General features: G+C 45.9%; 6 protein-coding genes across 6 annotated transcripts; 3 read left to right on the forward strand and 3 right to left on the reverse strand.

The window, feature by feature from the left end:
* Positions 1 to 86: 86 nt before the first annotated feature.
* On the reverse strand, positions 87 to 2,175 carry BHQ10_007873 (uncharacterized protein; the record flags this gene model as incomplete). The annotated part of the gene is made up of 5 exons (XM_040880616.1): positions 87 to 95; positions 145 to 379; positions 436 to 617; positions 672 to 1,183; positions 1,590 to 2,175. The coding sequence occupies 5 exons, from the start codon at positions 2,173 to 2,175 to the stop codon at positions 87 to 89; spliced, it is 1,524 nt and encodes a 507-aa protein (XP_040736376.1).
* Positions 2,176 to 4,705: 2,530 nt separating this feature from the next.
* BHQ10_007874 (uncharacterized protein) lies at positions 4,706 to 10,602 on the forward strand (the record flags this gene model as incomplete). Its single annotated transcript, XM_040880617.1, has 7 exons — positions 4,706 to 4,799; positions 4,854 to 4,978; positions 5,042 to 5,191; positions 5,249 to 7,494; positions 7,548 to 7,771; positions 8,901 to 9,292; positions 9,346 to 10,602. 7 exons carry the CDS (start codon positions 4,706 to 4,708, stop codon positions 10,600 to 10,602), a joined length of 4,488 nt encoding a protein of 1,495 aa, XP_040736377.1.
* Positions 10,603 to 12,604: 2,002 nt separating this feature from the next.
* Positions 12,605 to 14,060, forward strand: BHQ10_007875 (uncharacterized protein; the record flags this gene model as incomplete). The annotated part of the gene is made up of 3 exons (XM_040880618.1): positions 12,605 to 12,873; positions 12,925 to 13,429; positions 13,476 to 14,060. The coding sequence occupies 3 exons, from the start codon at positions 12,605 to 12,607 to the stop codon at positions 14,058 to 14,060; spliced, it is 1,359 nt and encodes a 452-aa protein (XP_040736378.1).
* Positions 14,061 to 14,210: 150 nt separating this feature from the next.
* Positions 14,211 to 15,525, reverse strand: BHQ10_007876 (uncharacterized protein; the record flags this gene model as incomplete). The annotated part of the gene is made up of 2 exons (XM_040880619.1): positions 14,211 to 15,210; positions 15,260 to 15,525. The coding sequence occupies 2 exons, from the start codon at positions 15,523 to 15,525 to the stop codon at positions 14,211 to 14,213; spliced, it is 1,266 nt and encodes a 421-aa protein (XP_040736379.1).
* Positions 15,526 to 17,846: 2,321 nt separating this feature from the next.
* On the forward strand, positions 17,847 to 19,734 carry BHQ10_007877 (uncharacterized protein; the record flags this gene model as incomplete). Its single annotated transcript, XM_040880620.1, has 7 exons — positions 17,847 to 18,126; positions 18,193 to 18,641; positions 18,704 to 18,772; positions 18,824 to 18,965; positions 19,016 to 19,281; positions 19,350 to 19,510; positions 19,569 to 19,734. 7 exons carry the CDS (start codon positions 17,847 to 17,849, stop codon positions 19,732 to 19,734), a joined length of 1,533 nt encoding a protein of 510 aa, XP_040736380.1.
* A 904-nt stretch (positions 19,735 to 20,638) lies between these two features.
* BHQ10_007878 (uncharacterized protein) lies at positions 20,639 to 21,435 on the reverse strand (the record flags this gene model as incomplete). The annotated part of the gene is made up of 2 exons (XM_040880621.1): positions 20,639 to 21,161; positions 21,221 to 21,435. The coding sequence occupies 2 exons, from the start codon at positions 21,433 to 21,435 to the stop codon at positions 20,639 to 20,641; spliced, it is 738 nt and encodes a 245-aa protein (XP_040736381.1).
* Between the last annotated feature and the right edge of the window lie 1,413 nt (positions 21,436 to 22,848).

Below are 22,848 nucleotides of genomic sequence, written 5' to 3' on the forward strand. Positions count from 1 at the left end.
CTATATATTCTAGCTAATGAACTGGAAACCCCGCTCTATCTTTCCTCATGTCATGACATTTATATACAAAGACAGTCATTGCACGATCAAAACACCTTTAGTACGTTAGTACAGATCCCGCCCCCAACAATGAGATTTACTTACTGCGCCACCGATGATGAATAACCTCTCTTCCTCTTTTTGTACCCATTGACGAATCTTATTTGCTCCTTGCGAGAGAGCGGTGCGAGTCGCATCTGGCCCTGCTACACAGTAGAACTCAAATATGGGTGTTACCCATGCAAATGCGCTTGTGGATTTGCTGGTGCCGTAGTGTATTTTGACGTGTGTGTTCCGCGCATGGACACTTTCATGGAGGGAATTGTAGGTTGATATCAACCTAGAAGACTTGGCATGAGTAGTCAATCCTTTAATTCCATCAGATATGATGCATACCTTCGATGTCGAGTGAGAGATGCGAAATTAGGTGCGTACGAAGACATGACGAATTGGACGTGGGCTTTGGATTTGTATAGAAAATGCCTCAGAGCAGTATCCGGGACAATATCTGTTGGCGACGGTCTGCCCTTCTTGATTGCTTCCTTCATAATATTCAAGCTACCGCTTTTGCGCATTTGCTGTCGACACCAATGTCAGTCAAATGACTCAGGAAATGAATGGTACATGCATACCTCGACAAGTTTATTGCACATCTCTTGAAGCTGGAAGAAGCTCTCTTTATCCGCACTTATGAGGACTATAGCGACAGACTCATCTTTCGGCGTATCGTCGTCCGTAATCAGGCCTCCCGACTCGTCATTGAGGTCTATGAAACTGACATACATGTACAGATAACCCGTACTATTGAAACCAGGTAAACAAACAGGGATCCAACTCTCGCCACCACCGGCTTTGACGCCATCAGCTTCGAAAATCATATTGAAGAGAAGCTGTAAATCACCCGGGTGAAGAGAATGTTTCTTTGGCCGGACTACGCTGACCAAGCGGCCGCCAGCGACCACCAGACCATACAGCAATTTTTCCGCTCTATTTTTCAGTAAAATATTGTTGATAACTTGTCGATGCGCTTTGCGTAATCTCAAACACTCCAAAGCTGACAACAGAGCCGTTGGGGAGCCCTTCGTGAAAGAATCGGCGAGTGAAGAAAGTAATGTTTCAGTGCCCTGCAAAGGTCTCTTGAGGTCTGTAGATGGACGTATTGAAAAGAGATGATTTAGTGCCGGAAGTGTCAAGGTTGATAATATCTGCATATATAACGCATCAAGTTGCAGCCTCAGATGACTTTCGCTTTCCACTAATCGACTAATAGCAACCAAATATAGTGGAGTCTTCGAGAGAATTACAATTTTCGTATCTCCTGCTGTGAAATTCCGCAAAGTATCGTCTGCGTCTTGGTAGAATGAGATGATCGTTTGTATTATACCGATATAGCTCGAGACTAAACCGCTGTCGCCATGTCGAGTATAAATTGGCTTTCCAGCAGCTGATAGAATCAAGTAATGCTTTCGCTTTTCTTTCCATCTCAAGAGGAGTGCCTCTGTTGCCATATACTTAGCAGGTTCCTAGACGTAGAAAAACTTCCTGCTTACCTTCATTTTGGCCATCTTCATCTAAATCCCCTATCGGCTCAAATTCCTCCACAAAACCGTGCTCAGTGCCGTCCTGCGGGTACTCATCATGGCCCAGAATTTCAATATTTCCAGAGTCATCCTGCGCATTGGCTTCATTCGCAAACTCTCCAAAGAGGCTTTCATCCTGACCCTCCTCAGAATTCGGTGCATAGCTTATCACGCTCGCAGTGTCGCCGGCTTCGCTCCCACGAGCACTATTCAATTGACTCAAACTAGCTTTTGCTCGTAGTCCCCGCCCTAATAGAGTGCGCCCAAAGCCTGCAACAAACCCATCCCTTCCGTCCGCATTTGTTTGACCGGTGATATCTGTCAATGAGAGCGCCGTTGTCGCGTGCGATTGCAGGTTTGGTCTTGTGCTGGATGTACGAAAAGCATTTCCTTCATTCAGAAGATCAATAGTTTCGGGGCGCGGTGGTAGCGGTGGTCGTACTTCCTCTGAGTTGTCTGTCTGATTACCTGGTGTTTGCTGAGTCTGGTCGTTCTGGACTTCAGCTTCATGTTGTCCCTCTTGTGTAGTTGAGGGTACGTCGTTCGCAGTTTCCATCTTTTTTCATGTTGCAAAAGTAGAGGGAACAGTCCCTGAATATTCGATTGTGAAGTTGTCCTCATCCATCCATGATGTTGTTGGAAGAAAGTGCAGAAGGGCAGAATGCGGAAGGAAGAGGGGTGACGTAGCGCAGATGGTTACAACTTGGTGTTACTTACCGTACGGTACAGGTACGTTACATACTCACTACATACAGAAAAGTTCAGCCAATCAGATCACCCTATCACAAAGCCCTAATCGGACATGAACTTGTCCAGCGTACCTTATTGCCTGAACTAGAACTCCTGTTCTTAAACATGGAAGAGAAATTGAATTATCCAAAGACAAATACCAGAGACTAGATGGAGTTGATAAAGGTGGTCACGACGCCGATGGTGACCGGAAGTCCACCAGTCTTACTGTTCCGGTCTTGAGATCACCAGTGGAAAATTCAGCCAAGCGGCCTCAAATCCAGAAACCATGATGCCGCTGATATAATTTATTTGCATCTACAGCAAGAGATGTAATTGCGGACATGAGAGTGCAGGGTATCTATACATGCACTGATTGTCACACAGCTAAGCGCCCGGTCAGTCAAATCCCTCTCTGACATTCCATTTTCGCGATTCCATTTTCTTGGTCTCAACTCAGTCCGCCGTACCGTGGGTGAGCTTAGGAATTCTTGGAGACCTAGAGCTGCCCAGAAGAGAGCAAGTCTGAGGGCGGCGATCCCACCGGAATGACGGTTGTACCTACTGGCCAAGGAGCGAGACATTACCGGGCCCTATTCGACTTTTGAAGAAATTCGGATCACCAATCGATACAACACCGCCATTGTTAAATGTGTCTGGTTCAAGAAGTAAAGCTTGGTCCGAGTGACATGGGCGTTCTTTAAAGTTGTTGCGATTGCCCAACAGCTGGTATAAGGCTGCGGTGCTTATGTTGACTCTGTATAAATGCTGATCACGTCTGCCCTCAGAGCAGTTGCCTCCATGACATCTTCTTGAATCCGGCTCTCAACAGCGTTGAAGAACTTAATGCCCATCTGATGGCTCATGGAACGCCCTTAGGACCTCTTCATGGACTGTCAATCAGTCTCAAAGTATTCTAGGCGGCTATGTTCGAATACCTGCTGCGTTCTGTGAGACTTTCTCTCTGAAACCAACGCGTAACCGCCTCTCTTACCGGCTGGAATGTGGCAAATGTCGTAAGCTGTGACTTCCTTTGTCCTCGTATCTATGTGAATAACACTTGAAAAAGATTCCTGGAGAAACTGCTTGTGCTTCTTCAGTGGGTGTAATGGGCACCACTTTTTATGCCTAACGCTTAGTATTGGGTTTGATTTTTTCTTCGTAGCCCTGGATCTGTGACCTATCCTGATTGCTCAATTTAGTTTCTCTGCAAAACAGAGTAAAATCAGTACCAAACAATCACCAATTCTACAAGACAAATCATGACGCTTGCAGTATTTCCCACATACTAGCAGAACGTCTCTATTGAGCTAGTTAAGTGTACAATCACCGCTGTCTTTGTGGCTTATCCCTAAGATTCGCCTAGGAACAAACTCAGAACACAGTTTCTGTACTAAACTCTGAAGTAGTCCATGAGAAACTAGATGATATCTGCCCAGCTGTGTTCATTCACTATCTCCAAGGCGGCGCCGTGTATTGGGCTTTTTAGAAGTATGCTTGCTCCTGCGCGAAGTAATGAGACAGCTGTCTCCGTATGGCTTTATTGATAGGCTACCATTAAGGCAGTACACCAAAGCGGGTATGTCTTTTCTACAATTCTGCTGCTTGTAGGTATGGGCACCCATATAGGGTTAGGTGAGGCTCCCCTTCCAGGTAGTAATAGAGTCTCATCTTGTTGTGAGAAATTCTACTATTGCCGTGTGGCCTGCAGCAGCAGCCGAGTAGTAATGGGGTCTCGTCTTGTTGTAAGCCTTCCTCGACTCCCGCAACGAGACGTACAACAATTTCACTCCATTCGCCTCACCTTTGTAGCGACAGTGTTTAAGAAGTGAAGATCTGGGCCGTAGATCGGCGCCATTTCTTAGCAGTGAATGGATGATACTGTGGAGACCACGCTGTTCGGCTTGAGTGAGTGTGGTGGAACGAAGCAAACACACCTGAGGACATTATGAAAGCAGCTCTTATATTCCTGCTCGCTATTGCTGGTTCGTCCTGCGCATCGCCTGCATGCAGCACCGGCAGCATTTACCAAGTTATTCCAGATGTGAGCAAGAAGAAGCACATACAATTGATATATGTATTAGTGGCAGCTCAGGCGTCAATAAGAATAACGGAGAGGACGAGTTCACCGCCTGGCTAGTGGCTATGCTTCAATACTAGTACGGTAAGGTATGTACAATACGGCCAGGCGGATACGTAATCCGCGGCATTCGTGGCCTTTGACCCAAAACAAATACTTTCTTTCTCACGATCCTAACACGACATCACTTCCCATTGCGACTACGTGATCCTTATGCCTCAATTATGAGCCCGCTAAGATCGATTATAAACAGCCCGCTACCCCTGCTATTGGCATCATGAGCCTCGATCCAGGCGGATTCTCTCGAACCGATTCCCCCGCAAGCTCCGATAGCTCCCTCGCCCGCTCCAGGCTCCGTACCAATGATGACGGTTTGTGCTTGTGAAAATGATAAGAGGCGATGTCACCTGCTAATTTACATGAAGAGAACTTAAGAAAGGATAAAAACTATCGGCGGTATGCATCGACTGTCGAGCGAGCGTTGTCTCTGTTCGATACCACACTACAAGAATGGGCCGATTACATTTCGTTTCTGAGTCGCCTTCTGAAGGTGCGCATGCAATTGAACAATACTTGGATATTATCTTGACTGCTTTCTGACAGCTTCTCATAGGCGCTTCAATCACACCCCCCCGACTTACCGGTCGTACCACATAAGACTACCGTTGCGAAGCGATTAGCACAATGTTTGAATCCGTCGCTCCCCTCTGGTGTGCACCAGAAGGCCTTGGAGGTGTATACATATATCTTTGGCTTGCTAAAGGTATTTAAAATATCTTGATATTGTCTCGAGACTGCATAGTACTCACAGCACTTGTAGCCTGAAGGTCTTTCGCTAGATCTTCCCTTATACTTTCCTGGCGTCGCCCCAACTCTTACATTCGCCTCTCTTTCGGTTCGGCCACTGTTCATATCCCTCCTAGAAACATACCTGCCGGAACTAGAGCCGATGACAATTCGTCCCGCGCTGAAAGCTATAATCTTAGCATTACTGCCCGGCTTGGAGGAGGAAACAAGTGATGACTTTGAACCGACCCTCCGCACGCTCAACAAGATTCGCAATGTAGCTAGCCAGATGGACACGCGGAGATCTAGCTTAAGTGCGAATGCCGGCGGCCAGTATTTTTGGCAATGCATGTTCCTCGCTTCAATCACGAACCCTAGCAGACGGCTCGGTGTTTTGGCTTATCTCAACCGCCATCTCCCCAAATTAGGACTCGAGAAGCAAACCGGTTCAGACGCAGGAGACGGTCAACTAGAAGGGGCAGATTCAGCAGCCGTCGTCGAGTCTGTCATTTCTCCAGAGCCCGGTTTACTCATTAGATGCTTTGCCAGCGGCCTGACTGACGATCAATTGCTTGTGCAACGCAACTTCCTCGACTTATTAGTGACGCATCTGCCGCTACACTCCCCAGTTCTGCAATCAAAAATAAGGCGCGATGACCTGGAGAAGTTAATTCTGGCTGCAGCCGGGGTCGTGCTTCGGCGAGATATGAGTTTGAACAGGCGACTTTGGGCCTGGTTTCTCGGCCCGGAACCCACGCAAGCTCTCGTTACATCTCCTAATCCTAATGCAGAAAGAGAGCAGGAAAAGTCGACAGAAAACCAAGAGCAGTCGCAATCTCGGTATTTTAGCAAAAATGGATTAGATCCTTTGGTCCGTGGTCTTCTCAAGTCAATCAATCAAGACACGTTGCAGGCATCTCAGAAAAGCCGGCCTTTGCGCATTGCCTTGTCCCTGATGGATCGTTGGGAAGTAGGTGGCTTTGTCGTCCCTGCCGTTTTCCTGCCGATTATGCGAAGTGTACAATCGTTCGAAGGAACAGCTGACAAGTCACACTTTGAGGAGCTATTCCGGAGCGCAAGTGCATTTTTCGACGGCGTCGAAAGTGGCCTCATCTTTTCAGAACTGCTATATCTCATTCAAGGAGATACGAGAGGACAGAATGAGCTTTTCGAGAAAAGGGAGAATGACCTTATGCTCGCCCATTTCGTACTTGCGAATTTCAATGTCAGAGAAGAAGAGATGTTACTTCTTCATATTCCTCTGTTGACTCTGGCGGCATTGATTGAAGCCAACGAAATAATATTGACGAATAGACGAGGTTGGCCACTGGAGCAGACTAATCTATACACTCAGCATCTCTTCAAATTACTCAATTTGACACTAAATCTCTTGCCTGAGAGAGCATTTCTTGTCAAGGTTGCTTCCGAGAGTCTAAAAACCGATCCCCGTGAACTGGATAATCAGACTATTGTGAAGAATATTCGGCTATTTTATGATCGCAGCAAGGAAAGCCTTGAATTACCTCCCTTGCCCTTCGCTCCACAGGTTTTATCGGAATTAATACTACGTGCGGCATACCGGTTGTCCATGTCGGTTCTTGAAAACCACCATGGTAGTCTTTCTATGAAAGAGACGCTGGGTATTCTTACTGGGCTTTTTAAAAAGACACCAAAATCTCGAATATTGGCAGATGGCCATCTAATACGAGCGTTTCAAAAGGCTTTAGACTGTGACAGGTCACAACTCACCACGCAAAGGTTCGCCGTTGTCTCAACGGTTGTTTTAGTGGTTACTACCCTGTATGGTATCCATACTCATGGCTTCTATGTCACTTACGAGCAGCTCTGTGACCTATTGCCGGCATTAATGGACCACCTTTGGGCATTCTTGTCACCCGAAAGCCCAAAGTTTCATGTTGAGGCTGTCCGTTGCATTGGTTCACTGCATTCAATTACATGGCAAGATCACGCTGTTGAGGCTGCCATTACGTCTCTTATGGTCGAAGTTGATTCTCCTCAAAACGTATCAACATCCAACGTTCGGCATGTTGAAAGATTCTGTGTTCTATGGAATCATAGCCTCCAATGGGGTCACGAGTCACCAAATCGACCTTCAGAAGGAAATTTTGTGAATGGAAAGGTCTTCGCGGATCGTTCTGCATCTCATGTTTCCCTACTTAAACGGCCTTTGTTCGTAATACTGGATTTATTATCACAAAACTCTGATGAGGTCTACCAAGTTGTCCGCGATTGGATTCAAGATATGCCATCAATCCACCGGTGAGTGGCTGACTTTTGCTTAAATCCGTTGTCTATGCTGATTTTTTCATTAGAGTTCTCCATGTAATTGTGTCTAAGCTTGAAGAGCTTGTAAATGTTGATAGCAATGGAGACAAGGCTCAAGGCTTGATCGATCCCGATGACCGAAGGGAATGCCAATATTTGCTCCAGACTCTCTCCAATCTCATATCATGTCTTTCACAAAATGGTTGGATTACCTTAGTTTCGCAACCCGTGTCCCAGGTGGAGCAGCCCCACGAGTCACAAACCCCAGAGAGTAAGGTTATCAGGATATTTCATCAAACACATGCTGATTGATATAGATGCAGCGGAGCAAAAGACTTTTCAAATAGCAATTGCCGAGATTTCACTCGCCTTGGTTGGATCTCAATCAGGTTCAGACACTCAGATATCTGTTGAAGAGCAAATCTTGCAGCGTACAGCACTTTTAGTCCTTCGACAGTTGCTAATTGGTCTTGGTTCTGAACAGCTTATTGATACCAACATACACATAATTCTCATTGAAAAACTATCCATTGCACTGGATCAAGGCAGTCATATACTTCAGACGACCACTATCGAGACATTACTGGTTGCGCTGAAAGCCAAATTTGCTCATGTCTTGCAACCCCCTACGCAAAAACATAGAAGGACAGGATCCAAGGGTTCCATAAGGAGTGCTTCGCTTCTTTCGCTTAGTACGTCACTGAGCACAGATCGGGTCGATAAGCTACATCAACCGGCACCTGTACCACAACCACCTGAGCAGCTTTTGAACTGTCTGTTGAAGGGTATCAGCTCTCCAAACTCACGCGGTTGTCTAGAGAAATGGATATTGCTCTTGAGTGAAAGCCTTCCGCTGTATGGCGAATCCATTTTTCAAATTCTCTTGATGCTTGTGGAGTGCTTTTGTCGGGAGATAAGAAACTCGTTCTCCAGTCTACAGGAAATGTTCGAAAAGAAAGAAGGCTGGTCAGAAGACCGATCAGAGCATGTGACGATCGTTTTATTGACTGGTCTCGAGACTTGTATTGCAGCATCTCATGAGCGTCTGCACGCCGAAGAAGTTACTATCTCGACTGCTAGAAGTCCTGACCATCCGCAAACCTTTTTCGGAAACATGGTGTCCAATGTATTTGTTTCGGACGGAGGACCAGCGCGAAATGTGGCCAATGATAGATTGACAGTATTGCTGTGTTTCCAAGATGCTGTTCGATTGTGCTTTTCAATTTGGTCTTGGAGAGCAAACAGCAAAGGCAAAATGTCTCTTGATACAGAATCAATCGCATCGTTTCAGTATACGTCTTTGCGGATGAGAAACCGATCTCGGGCCTTGTTAGAGCATCTGTTCACTGCAGAAGCACTAGAATGCCTTGAAACGCTAGTCGAGCTCTGGAGCAATTTAGGTCCGTCAGAGACCAGTAAAGCGTCTCATATCTTCAGTCTTTTGCATACACTCGATAGAGCTCGCCCAAAGGTCATTATTCCGGCGATTTTCAACTCGATATATAGCCGAACCAACCCAGCTGCTTTGGATCCTACCCGCAAGTCAACGTTGGCCTCAAGTATTTCCGAATCTGAACTTGCGGCATTTTTAGTCACATATGCTCGATCACTAGATGATGATGTATTGGACGAAATCTGGGGAGATTGTACGACATTCTTGCGTGACGTTTTGACCAATCCGTTTCCGCACCGACAGATATTATCTCGGCTTGTTGAATTTGCCGGTATACTTGGCGCAAAGATGGAAAATACCAATTTTGGAGATGACCGTCGAATGAGGAAAGAACTTGGTGTACGTATAGACGTTATCAAGTTTCTGTGAATTCGTGGACTAACGAAATATAGGACCTACTGCTTCGCCTTCTAGCTGCCATCTTCACCAGCAAACCAATGGGATTGTCCCAAGACTCTGGAATTTCTTCAAGACCATCTGCTGACGCCGACGGCTCACCGACGCCGCATGCAACCCCGGATAATATGCTCAGTATATTGATCTCGTCATTACCAGCCTTTTTGACAGCTCTTGGTGAGACGGATCGAATTACAAACGCAATATCCAGCATCTCTACCAATGTCATTTCACCAACATTGCGTTCACGACTTTTTCCGAATAACATGAATCAGACTGTGCTCGATTTGCTGCTACGGATTTCAAGAATATCTGCAGCTTCGAAAGTTTGGAAGAAGGATATCGCGGATGCATTCAATGATCCTAGGTTTTTCGGGTCTCGTGTTGATCTCGTCAAGAGTGGATGGATGAGTTTATTACGGCAATGGATCCTTGTAGACAAGGAACGCTTCCCTGAGCTGTTGTCACGATTGACACCTCCAACTACAGCAGGAATCATGTTTGGGGTGGGAGCGACAGCAGCGAGATTAGAAGCTGATCGCAAAACTCAACTCAATTTGCGCAGGATTGCGCTCCTGATTCTTTCCAATGGCGAGGATCACTTTGTCATAGACTATCCAGCTCTGTTGCAGAAACTCGAAGACCTCCTTCAAGCTACGCATATCTCATCACCATCTTCGGTTACGAGAGCAGAATTGTTCATGGTTCTCCGAGCACTTTTACTTCGTACTTCAACGACACACATGGCTCCGTTCTGGCCTTTGATTAATACGGAGCTACAAGAAGCCATTTCTGCGGTACCCCGTCACCAACAATCAGAGCTTTACGCGCCTTACTCTCTCCTTCAAGCCTCGAAGCTTTTGGACACACTACTGTTATTAGTTCCCGATGACTTCCAATTACAAGAATGGCTGTTTGTGACCGATACAATTGATGCAATTTATCCTCCCGGTCGATGGGAACCCATAGCTCTCGCAGACGAGATAGCTCGGACGCTGGGTCCACACAACGGAATCTCTCCTCAGCCCGGTGATGTCAGCGACAAACAGAGGCTCAACAAGCCGTGTTTGAATTCCGATCGTATCCGCGAGACGCCAAAGGATGAGATTATCGAGCGGATATTGAAGCCATTCTTCGAGCGAATTAGTATCCAGGCGTTTGAAAGTACATATAGTATGGGTAATCCTGATCGAGAAGCGTGTATGGATGATCTGTTAGCAGATGTATTCAATGAAAGCACCATGGCAAGTTAAGGCTACCATAGTATTCAGCACATTTTGCTAGTACTTGTCACACCTGGTTATATCATATAGTTATCTCTTGATATCCCAATAGAAAAGCGATACCCTTTGAGGATTCAATCATAGCGACTTATCTTACTCTAACAGTGAGATTACGACTATAAGAGATTGGCTAATACAAGTCAGTCGTCAATTGAAGATGATCCCCCTTCCCCTGCCAAAGCCAGTCCCATTGTGGGCTTGTAAATTGTGCCAGATCTAACTGCAGTCGAACAACTGGCGCCAAAGTCGTATGAGGAAGGAAAGGCTTGAGTCCATGATACGAGATAGAAAAAGGGTTGCCTCCATGGATGTCTCTTTTTTCCCCCTTTCCTCTTTTCATACTTCGTACAGAAACACTACAAACCTGTAAGATACCAAACCCATCTTGAGCCGAACACAATATCAAAGCAGAACCGAACGAGCTCCCATGGATCGTTCTTTCCTTGTAGCAGTCTGTGGGCGATTGGCTAAAATCTCTCTGGCGATGGTGGTATTAATTCTTGGAAATAGAACGCTTTGAATTCGACGGTTGGAAGACGACTCGGTGGTGTCAAGCTATTTAAAGATTGCTTCAGGGATTTTCATCAAGATGCGAACTTAGATTCTCAACTAAGTCAGTCTCGTCATGCTGCAGATTAAATGACAAAGAGTTGAATTTGGCTTCTGTAGGAATGTTTCCTAATTAGTGCATCCGGTAAGAGACTGCTGCGGAAGACTGAGTTGGGTAAGATTCCGCATTAGCCCTAATATTCCGGAACTGCTTCCTTCTCTTTCGATCAAACGCTCATTGTATTCTTTCTGGAGACTCGCTACATCGAAGATTATCTCGTGTGCTAATGTGATAATATTCTCGTGATCTTTTGATTGGGGTTGATTGAGTCAATCTCTCCACTCCTGCGAACCTTACGCAAAATGTCACTGTAAGTCATGCAATATGGCATTGTTGAAGTTCAATGCATGTGTATTAAGAATATCTGATCTCGCAGATTCAGAAAATACATAGATAGTCACTTGATCCGACAATGTCTCATGACCTCGGTACGCTCTCCCGTGTCCTTGACCAGATCCAGAAAGCACATTGCTAATATTAAAGTCCCCCAGGGTCTGTTTATGACGGGGGATATACTAGCGCAGAAGGGATTTGAAGGTCAGGAATCACAGTCTCTTGATCTCATTCGAACGGCGAGACTCGGTATCTACGGCGGTTGTATGTTCTTCCAATTTACACAAGTGAAAGCCTCGATCTCTAACAATTTTTTTCTCTGGAAAAAGTTATATTCGCGCCGATGGCTGATACCTGGTTCAAATTCCTACAGAGGAATGTTGTCACATCAAAAACAAGTACAACCATTGTGGCAAGAGTGATGATGGATCAGTGCTTATTTGCGCCTATCGGTCTATCGGTTTTTTTCGCTGCGACATCGCTCATGGAGGGTAAAGACCCTCTTCGAAAAGTACAAGAGAGTCTGATACCTGCATACAAGATTAATCTTATGGTATGGCCATGGGTGCAGTTTGTTAACTTTACCTTGATCCCTTTACATTATCGGCTATTGTTTGTGAATACGGTGAACATAGGTATGTTTAGCCAGCATAGAACCTCTTACAAGCTATCCACTAAGCTAGGGTTTAGGATGGAGTGGTGTATTGAGCTCAATGAGCTCATCCAACCCCATTAGAAGCAGTACTCTTGCTGCTTGAGCAATTTTTGTTAGCCCAACCGTTGAATATTAGAATTTGGGTGTACTTGACCTTACTATAAGCTCATTTTCTCGCGGAATATTTTCTAAATCGATTTTATACCATATGTACTAATTATTGGAAGTCTTGTACCGAGAATAAAAACCTATACAAGAAATGATATCATAAAATTAGTGAATCTAGGTCGTCGTATATCTCTCCACCTGTTCAGAGGGTCGTATAGAGCTGATCAAGCAGAATGGACACCGGAATCATCGGTCCCGTAACCGTCATGAACAGCTACGTCTCAAGTTTCGGCTCCGTATCCTCCACTGTTCATGGTCTGATCGTCTCTGCCATTCTCATCCCAGCTGCCATTTCGTCTTTCTTTGCGGGCAAGGTTGCAGACATTCTCGGTCGATCTAGAGGCATCAGTCTTGGGGCTTTTATTTTTGGTCTTGGTGCTGCACTCGAGGCGGGCGCTGCTGATTTGGCCATGTTCATTGTTGGAAGATGTGTTGAAGGCGTTGGCGATGGGTTATACTTGGGTACATTGGTCGTGTATGTTCAATTTTCTTCGAAAGAAGTATGCTACCTTACTAACCAGAGCAGGTATATTTGCGAAATCTCACCCCCCAGCAAAAGAGGACCACTCACATCCGCACCTCAGCTACTCATCACCATGGGCCTTTGTGTAGGTTTCTTCATTTGCTACGGTTCCAGTAATATCGGCTCCTCTCTCTCATGGCGACTCCCATTTGCCATTTCGCCTGTTCTAGCATTCTCATTCTCGCTGGCTTCACTGTGGCTTACCCCCTCGCCGCGCTGGCTTACGCTTCACGGTCGTACAGCAGAAGCAGCTGCAACATGGGATGGTCTGGGCTTTAGCCATGCAGAGCGCGAAAAGATCGAAATTGTAGAGCAGATACGTGAGATCACTGAATCTGATGAAATTAATGCTTCACGCCCGGTAACTCCTCACGATACCCATCAAGGAGAAAAGAAGAGGAAAAGCAGTTTATGGGAACTTTTCGCACATGATGTGCGTGACCGTACATTCCTTGCAGTCTTCATGATGGGAATGCAACAACCCAGTGGTATCGACGGAGTACTTTACGTGAGTATCTCTTGTTTGATAACATGTATATCAGCTAATGAGATAGTATGCTCCTCTCCTCTTTCAACAGGCCGGCCTCTCATCCTCCGAAGCATCGTTTCTCGCTTCCGGAGTCTCTGCTCTAGCCATCTTCGGCGTCACAGTCCCCGCTCTCATCTGGGCCGACGGCTGGGGTCGTCGTCACAGCACAATCTGCGGCGGCATTGGCCTCGGAATCATCATGTTCCTGATCGGAGGCCTCTACGCCGGAACCGCAGTACACAACAACTCCGGCGCAGGACGATGGGTTGTCATCGTCTCCATTTACCTGTTCGCAATGCTATATTCCCTTTCATGGGGTGTAGGTATCAAGATCTACGCTGCCGAGATTCAGCCCCAACGTACGCGCGCTGCAGCCACAAGTTTGGCGCATGGAAGCAATTGGAGTGCGAATTTCTTGGTTGCACTGACGACGCCGATATTATTAGCGGATAGCAGCTATGGAGCTTATTTCTTGTTTGGTGGATGCTCGCTTTTGACGGCGTTGGTTTGTTCGATTTTCATGCCAGAGAAGAGAGGGCGGTCGTTGGAGGAAATTAAGGAGGCGTTTAAGAAAACCTCTGTGTCGAAGAGGATGACGAAAGCTGTGTAGAAGACGCTTGGACGTGCTGCCTTATGAGAATGTGTGGTTTCATGTTAAACTTGACGAGCTGACTTACTAACTGCTTATAACTTGACTGCTTACATAATGAACACGCTTATAGAATGATAGACATGCTTGGTGAAGTTTTCTACTAAGAAATTACAACTGCTTAGCATGCTTCACAAAAGCCTCCAAATCCTCTAAAAATGGCCCCGGAATTTCGACACTCGCAAAATGCCCTCCCTGATCATGTTTTCTCCAAAACGTCACCTTACCAGCAGCCCCCGTCCTCTCCACCCAAGCTCTAGGAACTGGTAAAAGCTCCTTCGGAAAATGACTAAACCCGAACACCTTGGTGCGTGGAACAAGCCACCTAGCCGCGTCTCCATGACACGGCACATTCTCATTCGGTGCAAAATCATGTCTGTACGGATATATGCTTCGCGGGAATGTATCCGTGACCCAGTACAGTGTCACGAACGTCAAGATCGTTTCATTATCGGGGGTGATGTCGGTCCATTCTAGAAACTTTTCGGCAATCCAGGCCAGGAGGGCTACGGGGCTGGAGCTGAGCACGAAGCCTATGGTAGATGCTCTAGTAGCGTGCATTTGTGCGTAACCAGCTCCGGTGCGGATGAACTCATTGATTGTGTTTATATCTTGGAGTTCACTGTCCGTCAGACCTTCGCGGGGAAAATTGCGCATGTCGAAGTCGAAGCAGAATGTCAGATGAATCCCAATACAATGCTCGTCATCTGCTGCAAGGGCTCGACAGATGCGACTTCCTATATCGCCGCCGGCGACCATATAACTCTCAAATCCTAGCTGATCATTGAACAGTTTTCGGAATATGCAGCTGACGTCGTAGGTAGAAAAGTCTGCTCCGTCCACAGGAGGTCCGGACGAGAATGTATACCCTGGTAATGATGGCACAATAAAATGATACGGCAGTGTTTCGGGAGTATATTTTGATTGTAGCAATTTTGCGACTGAGAGATACTCAAGAAAACACCCGGGCCAGCCGTGGATGCATACCAAGGGTGTTGCATCGGCCCGTTTAGACCAGAGGGCCATGTAGTGGATGGAGAATGAATGACCGTTGTGCTCTACTAGACTGGTGAAGTGGGGGATGCTGTTGATGTTGTCTTGTATTTTTTGCCTAGTCGCGTCTTTAGCTAGTGGTCGTTGTACATGTAGAAGAAACTGACCAATTAAAAGCAGTTTCAGATGTCCATGTCTTCACGGCCTCGTTCATCCATGACTGCGTCAGCCCAAATTCTGTATTGGTTTGAGCTTGTGAGTTCTCGAATGTCGTAGGACCGAGTCTGGCCTTCTGGACGAGATTCCGGATTTCTGCGATTTCCGGAGCGGGAATGTCAATTTTACATGTTTGCGGCTTTACGCGACAGTACGAAGGGAGTTGGCCATAGGGTGTGTCTGATTCAGAAGAACGGAGAAATTGAGATGTTGCCATTTTGAAAGTTGCGATATGAGTCTCGATGGACTTGTGAGGAACTTGAAGAGATCGGTAGGATCTACATGGGGTTAAACCTGGAGAAGTCCGTCTTATTTAAACACTAAATCACTTATGTGTCTAGGCAACAGTCGCTTACTCCTGGATTTGTAATATGATGTCAAAAACCCGCTAGTTTTAGTGTAACTTTGTGATCATCATTGTTGCCAGTCCACTAGAACATCCAGGAGGCGCACTACTTTTGACCAACATAGTTGATGTAGTAGGCTGAATTTGTAATTACATACCCGAAGAGAAGCCCGCCAAACGAGCACAGAATGCTCGCAAGCACATATTTTGGAGGAAGACGGAGAGTGATCATTTGGACGTTTCTTCCTGCGTTATCAGATTCAGATCGCTACTACAGGATTATCGTCGAGGAAAGTCTGAGATGGGACGAATGAAGCAGTGACGAAGCAGACGTATATCAGATTAGCATTCAGTGATTTATAATCGAATACGGTCTGATCTGCATGAGTCGCAATGAGTCACTCATGAGACAAGCAAGTAGCATTGATCATCAAAGTTTTATGATGCAAGAGCAGCTAGTGTACGTTTCTATATCCAACTGCCACCCAAAAGTGACAGAGTCCAACTCTATCTCACAAAAATGACATCGTTTTGTTACCCGCACTGTGGAAATCTCCTAACGTGGTAAGGCATATCCACTTTTAGCAAAATTTTCATATGGATTCACATCGCAGCTACTAGCTCTAGAGTTTGTACCCATCATCTGTAGTAGCTGCGTATGTTTATCAGCGACTTTTATTATGGGGCGGTTCCAGACCCGTTAAATGACCCACTGATTCGGGGATTTGATCAACCGGACTGGGGAGCACTAGAGCTTCGACACGAGTCGGGTCGGGGCTCGTGTAAATTTCCTATTTCTATTAGCTACGATTCCGAATTCGGCATATTTGACGACGAGCGTGATCGGGACTAGTACCTAGGTGCCTATACGAACCATATTTTCCCTGCCAGGTGGGCTGCCGCCGCTTTTGTGAGGGCACTATTCAGTCAATACTAGCCACGCGCCTAGTATTTCTATTTAAGCATTCGTCAGATCCGCCTTCGCTATCTAGTGTACGTTACAAAGAAGCAAGTAATCTTAAATTCCCCCTAGGATACCGTTTGGAACTACACTTATTACACTCATTATATAGAACCTTGATATGATACCAGTTAAATAGGATTTATTAAATCGCAAATTTAGTCGTTCTTCACTCTGGCAGTCTCATTCTCACATTTCTGAAGCTTTTTTTGGGAATCATTACTGGAAGTTCTACCAGACTGGTGTACGTCATTATTGTAGCTTGAGCTCTACGAGCGAGGTCCAACAAGACAGCACGGCTTGCAAAAAGGATTGGGTCCTTTGAGGTCTCGTGTTCCGGAACCGTGCCGACCTGGAGCCCTAAGTGTCATCTTTGACGGGATACCCCATTGGTATTATGATTTCCTATTTAGGCAACACAAAAGGCCTTTGTACGCATATATAAAAGGCGTCTCTACGCGCTGGTGGGCGAGCCTCTTTTCTTATTCTTCCCCATGCTTAATTTTCTCGCTGCAGGTTATCCTTAGCTAGAGCTTCGGAATGAACAACGTCTCAGTTTACACAATCCTTATAAACTTTATCTAATCAATCTAATCCTTGATACGCTACTACACCCCAATTATAATCTACTTTCTGCGTAGCATCGGATCTGTAAGATATGATATGTGCGGTGGGAGGGATCAACCGTATGGAAGCGGTGTAGGCACAAATTAGCACCTAATATTTCCAACACCGCCGTAGCTAGAGAGCAAGAGAACTTTGTTGTATTTCTGCACCTGTATTGGGGGGGAAGAAGCATTGGCAAAGTAAGCCTGAGAGCAGGATCGGATAAGCCTCCCCCGGGTGACCCGATCATGTAGCCGGTGGACAGAGTGTATTCGCTTGCCGTGATCTGTGTACTGGATCTGGCAATCCTATCAGGGCCCTTTAGGCTTGGCTTCGGCCGTAATAAACATATTTGAATATCTTGACAGAATATAGAAGGGTTTCGAGCAGGGTCAGATGAGCAGCCTCCTCTGGATCACCCGAACATTGCAGTCAGTTGTGGAATCGGGTTAGCCGTTGGACAGATATTATTTGTTTTACCTTCCGTGATCTAGGCACTGGCTCTTGCATGCCTAAAAAAGTACTTTAGGCTTGATTCTAGCCGTAGGGGAAACATTATATTACTACGACCAGGTACTGATATAGAAGTAGTTCATCTCAGAAGCGGACATGCCATTGGCTAAATATGGGTCTCTCTTTGTCTCACATTTTGTGCTACGCTAGGCATTTGAAGTCGATTCCACTGATTGACTTCAAGGAGTTGTCTCCTGTGGCGTGCGCGTTGTTCAGTGCCGGTGCAGTCTTGCTATTTGGTGCAGTGGTCACGGCGACGTACCGATATTTTTTCCATCCGCTTTCATTGATACCGGGGCCATTGTTAGCACGTATTACCCGTCTATGGCTGATACGAGTTGATCTCAGTGGTGCTGGATCGAGAAAGCTTTTGATGCTCCATCGTAAATATGGTATGTGTTTCTGCAGCCCTCAAATGCATGTTTTCGGGCCGTAACGTGTATTGACTTGTGATTCAGGGCCCGTTGTACGCATAGGTCCGAATGAAGTCTCATTCGACGGCCTGTCTGCTTACAGCGATATTTATAGCCAAAAAGCAAGGTTTCTAAAAGAGGACCGATGGTATTATGGTATTGCACCAAAAGAGAGTGTCAACATGTTCACTATCACAGACAACGATGTACACTCAGTCTTACGTCGTACCTTTTCGCATGCGTTTTCACGTTCCAACATTCTCACGTTCATCCCAATGATTAGTGAACATGTGGATCTGGCTATGAAGCAAGTCTCTCGATATATTGAAAAAGGAAAGCCGATTCCGATCCGTAATCTAGCAGCCTCCTATACTTTAGACACCATCTCGAAACTGAGCTTCGGTGACACCATGGAAGCCCTTGCAAGATCAGAGCTCGATCATCCACTTATCAAAGTAATTGAGACGCTGACCAACGGAGCTGAAGTGATTCTTGTGAGCAATGACCTTCTACTTTAATTTTCCATTCCATTCTGCTTACAAACGGGTTGCAATAGAGAATCCATATTCCGCTCACATGGAAACTCGCGAGCAATAATCTTGGTGAGTTTTCTAAACTGATTGAAGTAAGTAAAACCTTTTCCAGCAAGGGAACTATTTCTCATAATGTTTGACAGCAAGTGGTAAGAAGTGTGCGGCAAGCGGATGTTAGTGACAAGTTAAGCTTGGTAAAGGAGGCCAAGAGAAGAATGAAGGATTCCAAAGATGGTATCTCCGAGCAAATGATGGTTTCCATTGCCTCCCAATTTGTTATAGCAGGTATCAATAGATCTCGTCCAGGCTACAAAACTTTTCTGATGGTTTAGTAGGGCTAGGAACCACTGCCGCCAGCATTTCGGGAATACTCTACCATGTCATGAGTAACCAAACGGTCTACCACCGGGCCAAGGAAGAACTCAAAGCTATTTGGCCTGAGAAGGATAAACATCCATCTCTGGAACAACTGGAAAGTCTCTCGTACTTTGAAGCCTGTATCAAAGAGGGCGTTCGCACAGTGTGCCCGGCCCCAGTTCGCATGCCTCGGGTCGTGGGCAGCGAAGGATATCAATTCGAGAAATACTATATACCTGAAGGCGTAAGTACAATACTACTGTATTTACAGCCACTTGGAACGAAAGGGATGATTAACAGCTAGTTGATTAGACCGTGATCTCCTCATCTAACTTCTTCCGGTGCTACGATGAAAGCGTATTCCCTGATCCTTACCGTTACCAACCGGAGCGGTGGCTTTCTGGAGACCTGAGTCAAATGAATGCATCCTGGCTCCCCTTTGCCAAAGGTTCTCGTGCGTGTATTGGTCAACAGTAAGTACCTGCGCCACCGTTTACATGCATTGCAAACTTTTGTTCATGCCCGTTGCAGCATGGCGATGATTGAAATCAAGTTGTTTGTGAGCCGATTCATAAGGTATTTTGACGTCGTCGAGTTCGTTGACGAGCTGAAGCTACACGAAAGGCTCGTGGCAGAGATCGCCAACGAACTGCGGGTGCGTGTTCGTGAGACAGATGAAGTGACAGAGGCCCAATAAAATCTACACACAATAATATCAGGGAATGTACAGGCCCGCCCTATAGTCATCAGCTATACCGTAATATATCAGCAGAATATTCCTCCGCCCATGATTACCGGCGGTTTTGGGAGAGGTAGCCATACATGGTTTGCATTGATGGTACGGGGCTGAATTATGAGCTAATCAGGTAAGGTAAACTTCGACCCGACTTTCATAAGTCTTACACAGCTGGTACGATGTACGACATGATGTATGGAGGCTTGAAAATGTTTTAAGACTTTAAACAAGCTAGATTAATATATCATTCACCTTAAAATAAGAAGATAGAGAATAGAAACAGTCGCTGATTGAGAAGCTGATTGCACTCATGCGAGACCTGAAGCGGCCTCTCTCAACCTTGGTGGTTTGATATCTTCGATAATTTGTCTCACGTTTGTAGTCCCAAATGACCGGTACGGGATAATGGAGACTTCTCACTGCTACTTGAGTTAGAGGTAAATAAGGTAGATTTGGATTTCGGTAAAACGTGCGCTCGGATTACTTGATGTCTTTCTCCACCCTTTTCCCTAATTGTGTGGAATTTTCACTTGGCCCGAGAGGCGTGCATCCGGCGCAGTGTCGGAACGTCAGAGTATAACTGGGATAGTTATATTAAAAGAAGAAGTTGATATGTTCTAAATAATAATGTCTTCTTAAAAGCTGAATCGTTAAAAGGGTAAACTAAACTAGATATCTTAATCAGTAGAAGAACATACATGTATACTTAAATTATTATAATTAATATAAGACAGCAAGTAAAACTGGATTAACGAACGCCTCAATGATCACCTCTGCCTGATAAGTAAACCATCATATTGCAAGTCCGTATCATCCGTGAGCTTCTCTAAACTTTCTAAATACAGCATAGAAAGATTGCATTGTACTATGCCACCTGCAACCACTGGCGAAACCAAAACACTGCAGCGTTCTTCGACCTCTCCATCCCCTTTTGTTCGTCAGGATTCACCGGATTACCCCTTGTTGCGAAACCATGTTCAAGACCTGGGAAGAATTGATAGTTGTATGCCAACTTCAGGGACGGGATCCGTTGGTTACTGTAGGACTTTAATTCCTCAGTAAATTGCGGATCGATATCCGGAGCAAGAATCTGAACTGGCACGGCAACGGCATCGATTTCAGACGTCTCTAAGAGCGTAGGGTGAGCCACGGAGATACAGTCCACAAGGTTATTTCCTTTTCCTCCCAGACGGAAAGCACCCCAGCCACCGTAGCAGAACCCAATAACACCGGTCTTTTTGTGCTGGGAACGGAGAGTTCGGGCGCACGCCATTATTTGAGGCTCCCGAATACTCTTTGAATTACGTTGCATGAACGAGGGTAAGTCCAACTTGTGCCATTGACTTGTGTCCATTAAGATCTCAAGTGAGTGGACCTCACCACCGAATCTATACAAAATGAGCCAAGACATCCTCTCAGAATAAGCAGAATCAGCAGGAGTACTTACAGGTCAGGAACGTAGACAGTGGCGCCAACCTCCTCTGCATAATGGTCCGCCAACAATCGAGTGTTCTGGAAAGTCCAACCGTAGAGATCATGAAGAATTAGAACAGCAGTCGGCGATTCAGGTCCAGTAATGTAACAACTGGTCCCAGCGAGCATGTCCTCCCGACCCTTAGGGTTCGCATTCCATCGAAAACCTTTCAAGCAGCAGTCGGCCATATCTGAATATTTAAATTGGCCAAAGAAGTATTACATTGATGGAAACGAAGGGAACACCTGCGTGAAATTGTGGTATTTGTTCTTGGGGAATAGGCTTGACCCTTCTATAAGGATTCCCAAGAGCCAGATGCGTGCCTGAAGCAGCCAGTGAAATTCCGGATATCCCGTAAGCCAATCCGTGGCTTGGTGGTGTACGGGTGTATCCTGTCCCGAAGAAATCGCGACACAGCTCGCTACGGCCCTTTATAGGGTGCACAAGACTTTGTCGATCCTAACCAGGGCATGAGAAGACAAAGGTATATCCCCTTTGAACGGGACTCTTAAGGGCTCGGGAATCCAGCAAGGTCCGGGACGGCACCACGGTGCCGAATTTACCTTGCCCCGTCACTTTTTGGCTTCTAATCCTTAATCAGACTATGTAGATCCTAACAAGTCATTCCACTAATGTTACTGAACGATGAAATCAGAGTAGATACGAGAAATCACACCAGAAATATTATTTCACGCTTTTTTACCATTCGTAACGAGATGGGCGTTACTGAGATGTTTTGCCCACCGCTACGAGGAATAGCATGTTTATGTATCAGCAGGTCTTCAGATGTCCAATGATCTCTGCGTATCGTTTCCAGATACCAATATTGCCCTTGCTTTGCCCCGGAAATGCCACTTGCTGGTATAGCTCAATAATGTTGGACATATTGCAAACACAAACAGGCTGATTGTATATAGATGCCGGACCTCTTTCTGCAAGCCATTTGTTGTATCGATCAGATCGCTTTTCCAGCAGAGTCAACTCTATCCGTTCCGAATCTAAGCTCACACTTGATGTTTGCTTATATCTCAGAAAATGTGCATGTGACAGTAATGGGCCATAACCAAGCGAAGAGACAGGCATACAGAAGGCACAGACGAAACAATGCTTGGTGAAAGCCCACACAACGAGAGAAGCCCGATATATGCACTCGTAGGCTTCTGGGCTGAAAATGATGTTATTTCCAACTGATACTACCCGTTGCTGTTGTAGTACATGCAGGATTTGTGTCGCATGCCACAGAGCGTGGCGGGCATAATATGTCTGTGTCCACTGCTGTATTTTAGTCTGGGACCGCTCGAGAGCGGGGGACATATGGTGATCTGTATTGTCGGAGTTATGATTCGAATAGAGACGTGTTGCAACGTCGCGGAATAAGGATATATTTGCATAAAACCGTAGCATAGAAGAGTGGTACAGAATTGTCGCGGTGAGATAAGAAGATAGGTCCCCAGGGTTAGAGGTACCATTGCGGGGAGCGAATACCGAGCGCTCCATTTCTCCAATCCAAGTCTCTAATAAGAGTCTCCAGCTGTGTCCGTAACCATATGAATTGGACGATTCGGCCTTTTGGAGTTCCCACTCATCTATGAGCAAATGTC

Source organism: Talaromyces amestolkiae, assembly GCF_001896365.1.
Source record: "Talaromyces amestolkiae strain CIB chromosome Unknown scaffold17.1, whole genome shotgun sequence".
Taxonomy (NCBI): domain Eukaryota; kingdom Fungi; phylum Ascomycota; class Eurotiomycetes; order Eurotiales; family Trichocomaceae; genus Talaromyces; species Talaromyces amestolkiae.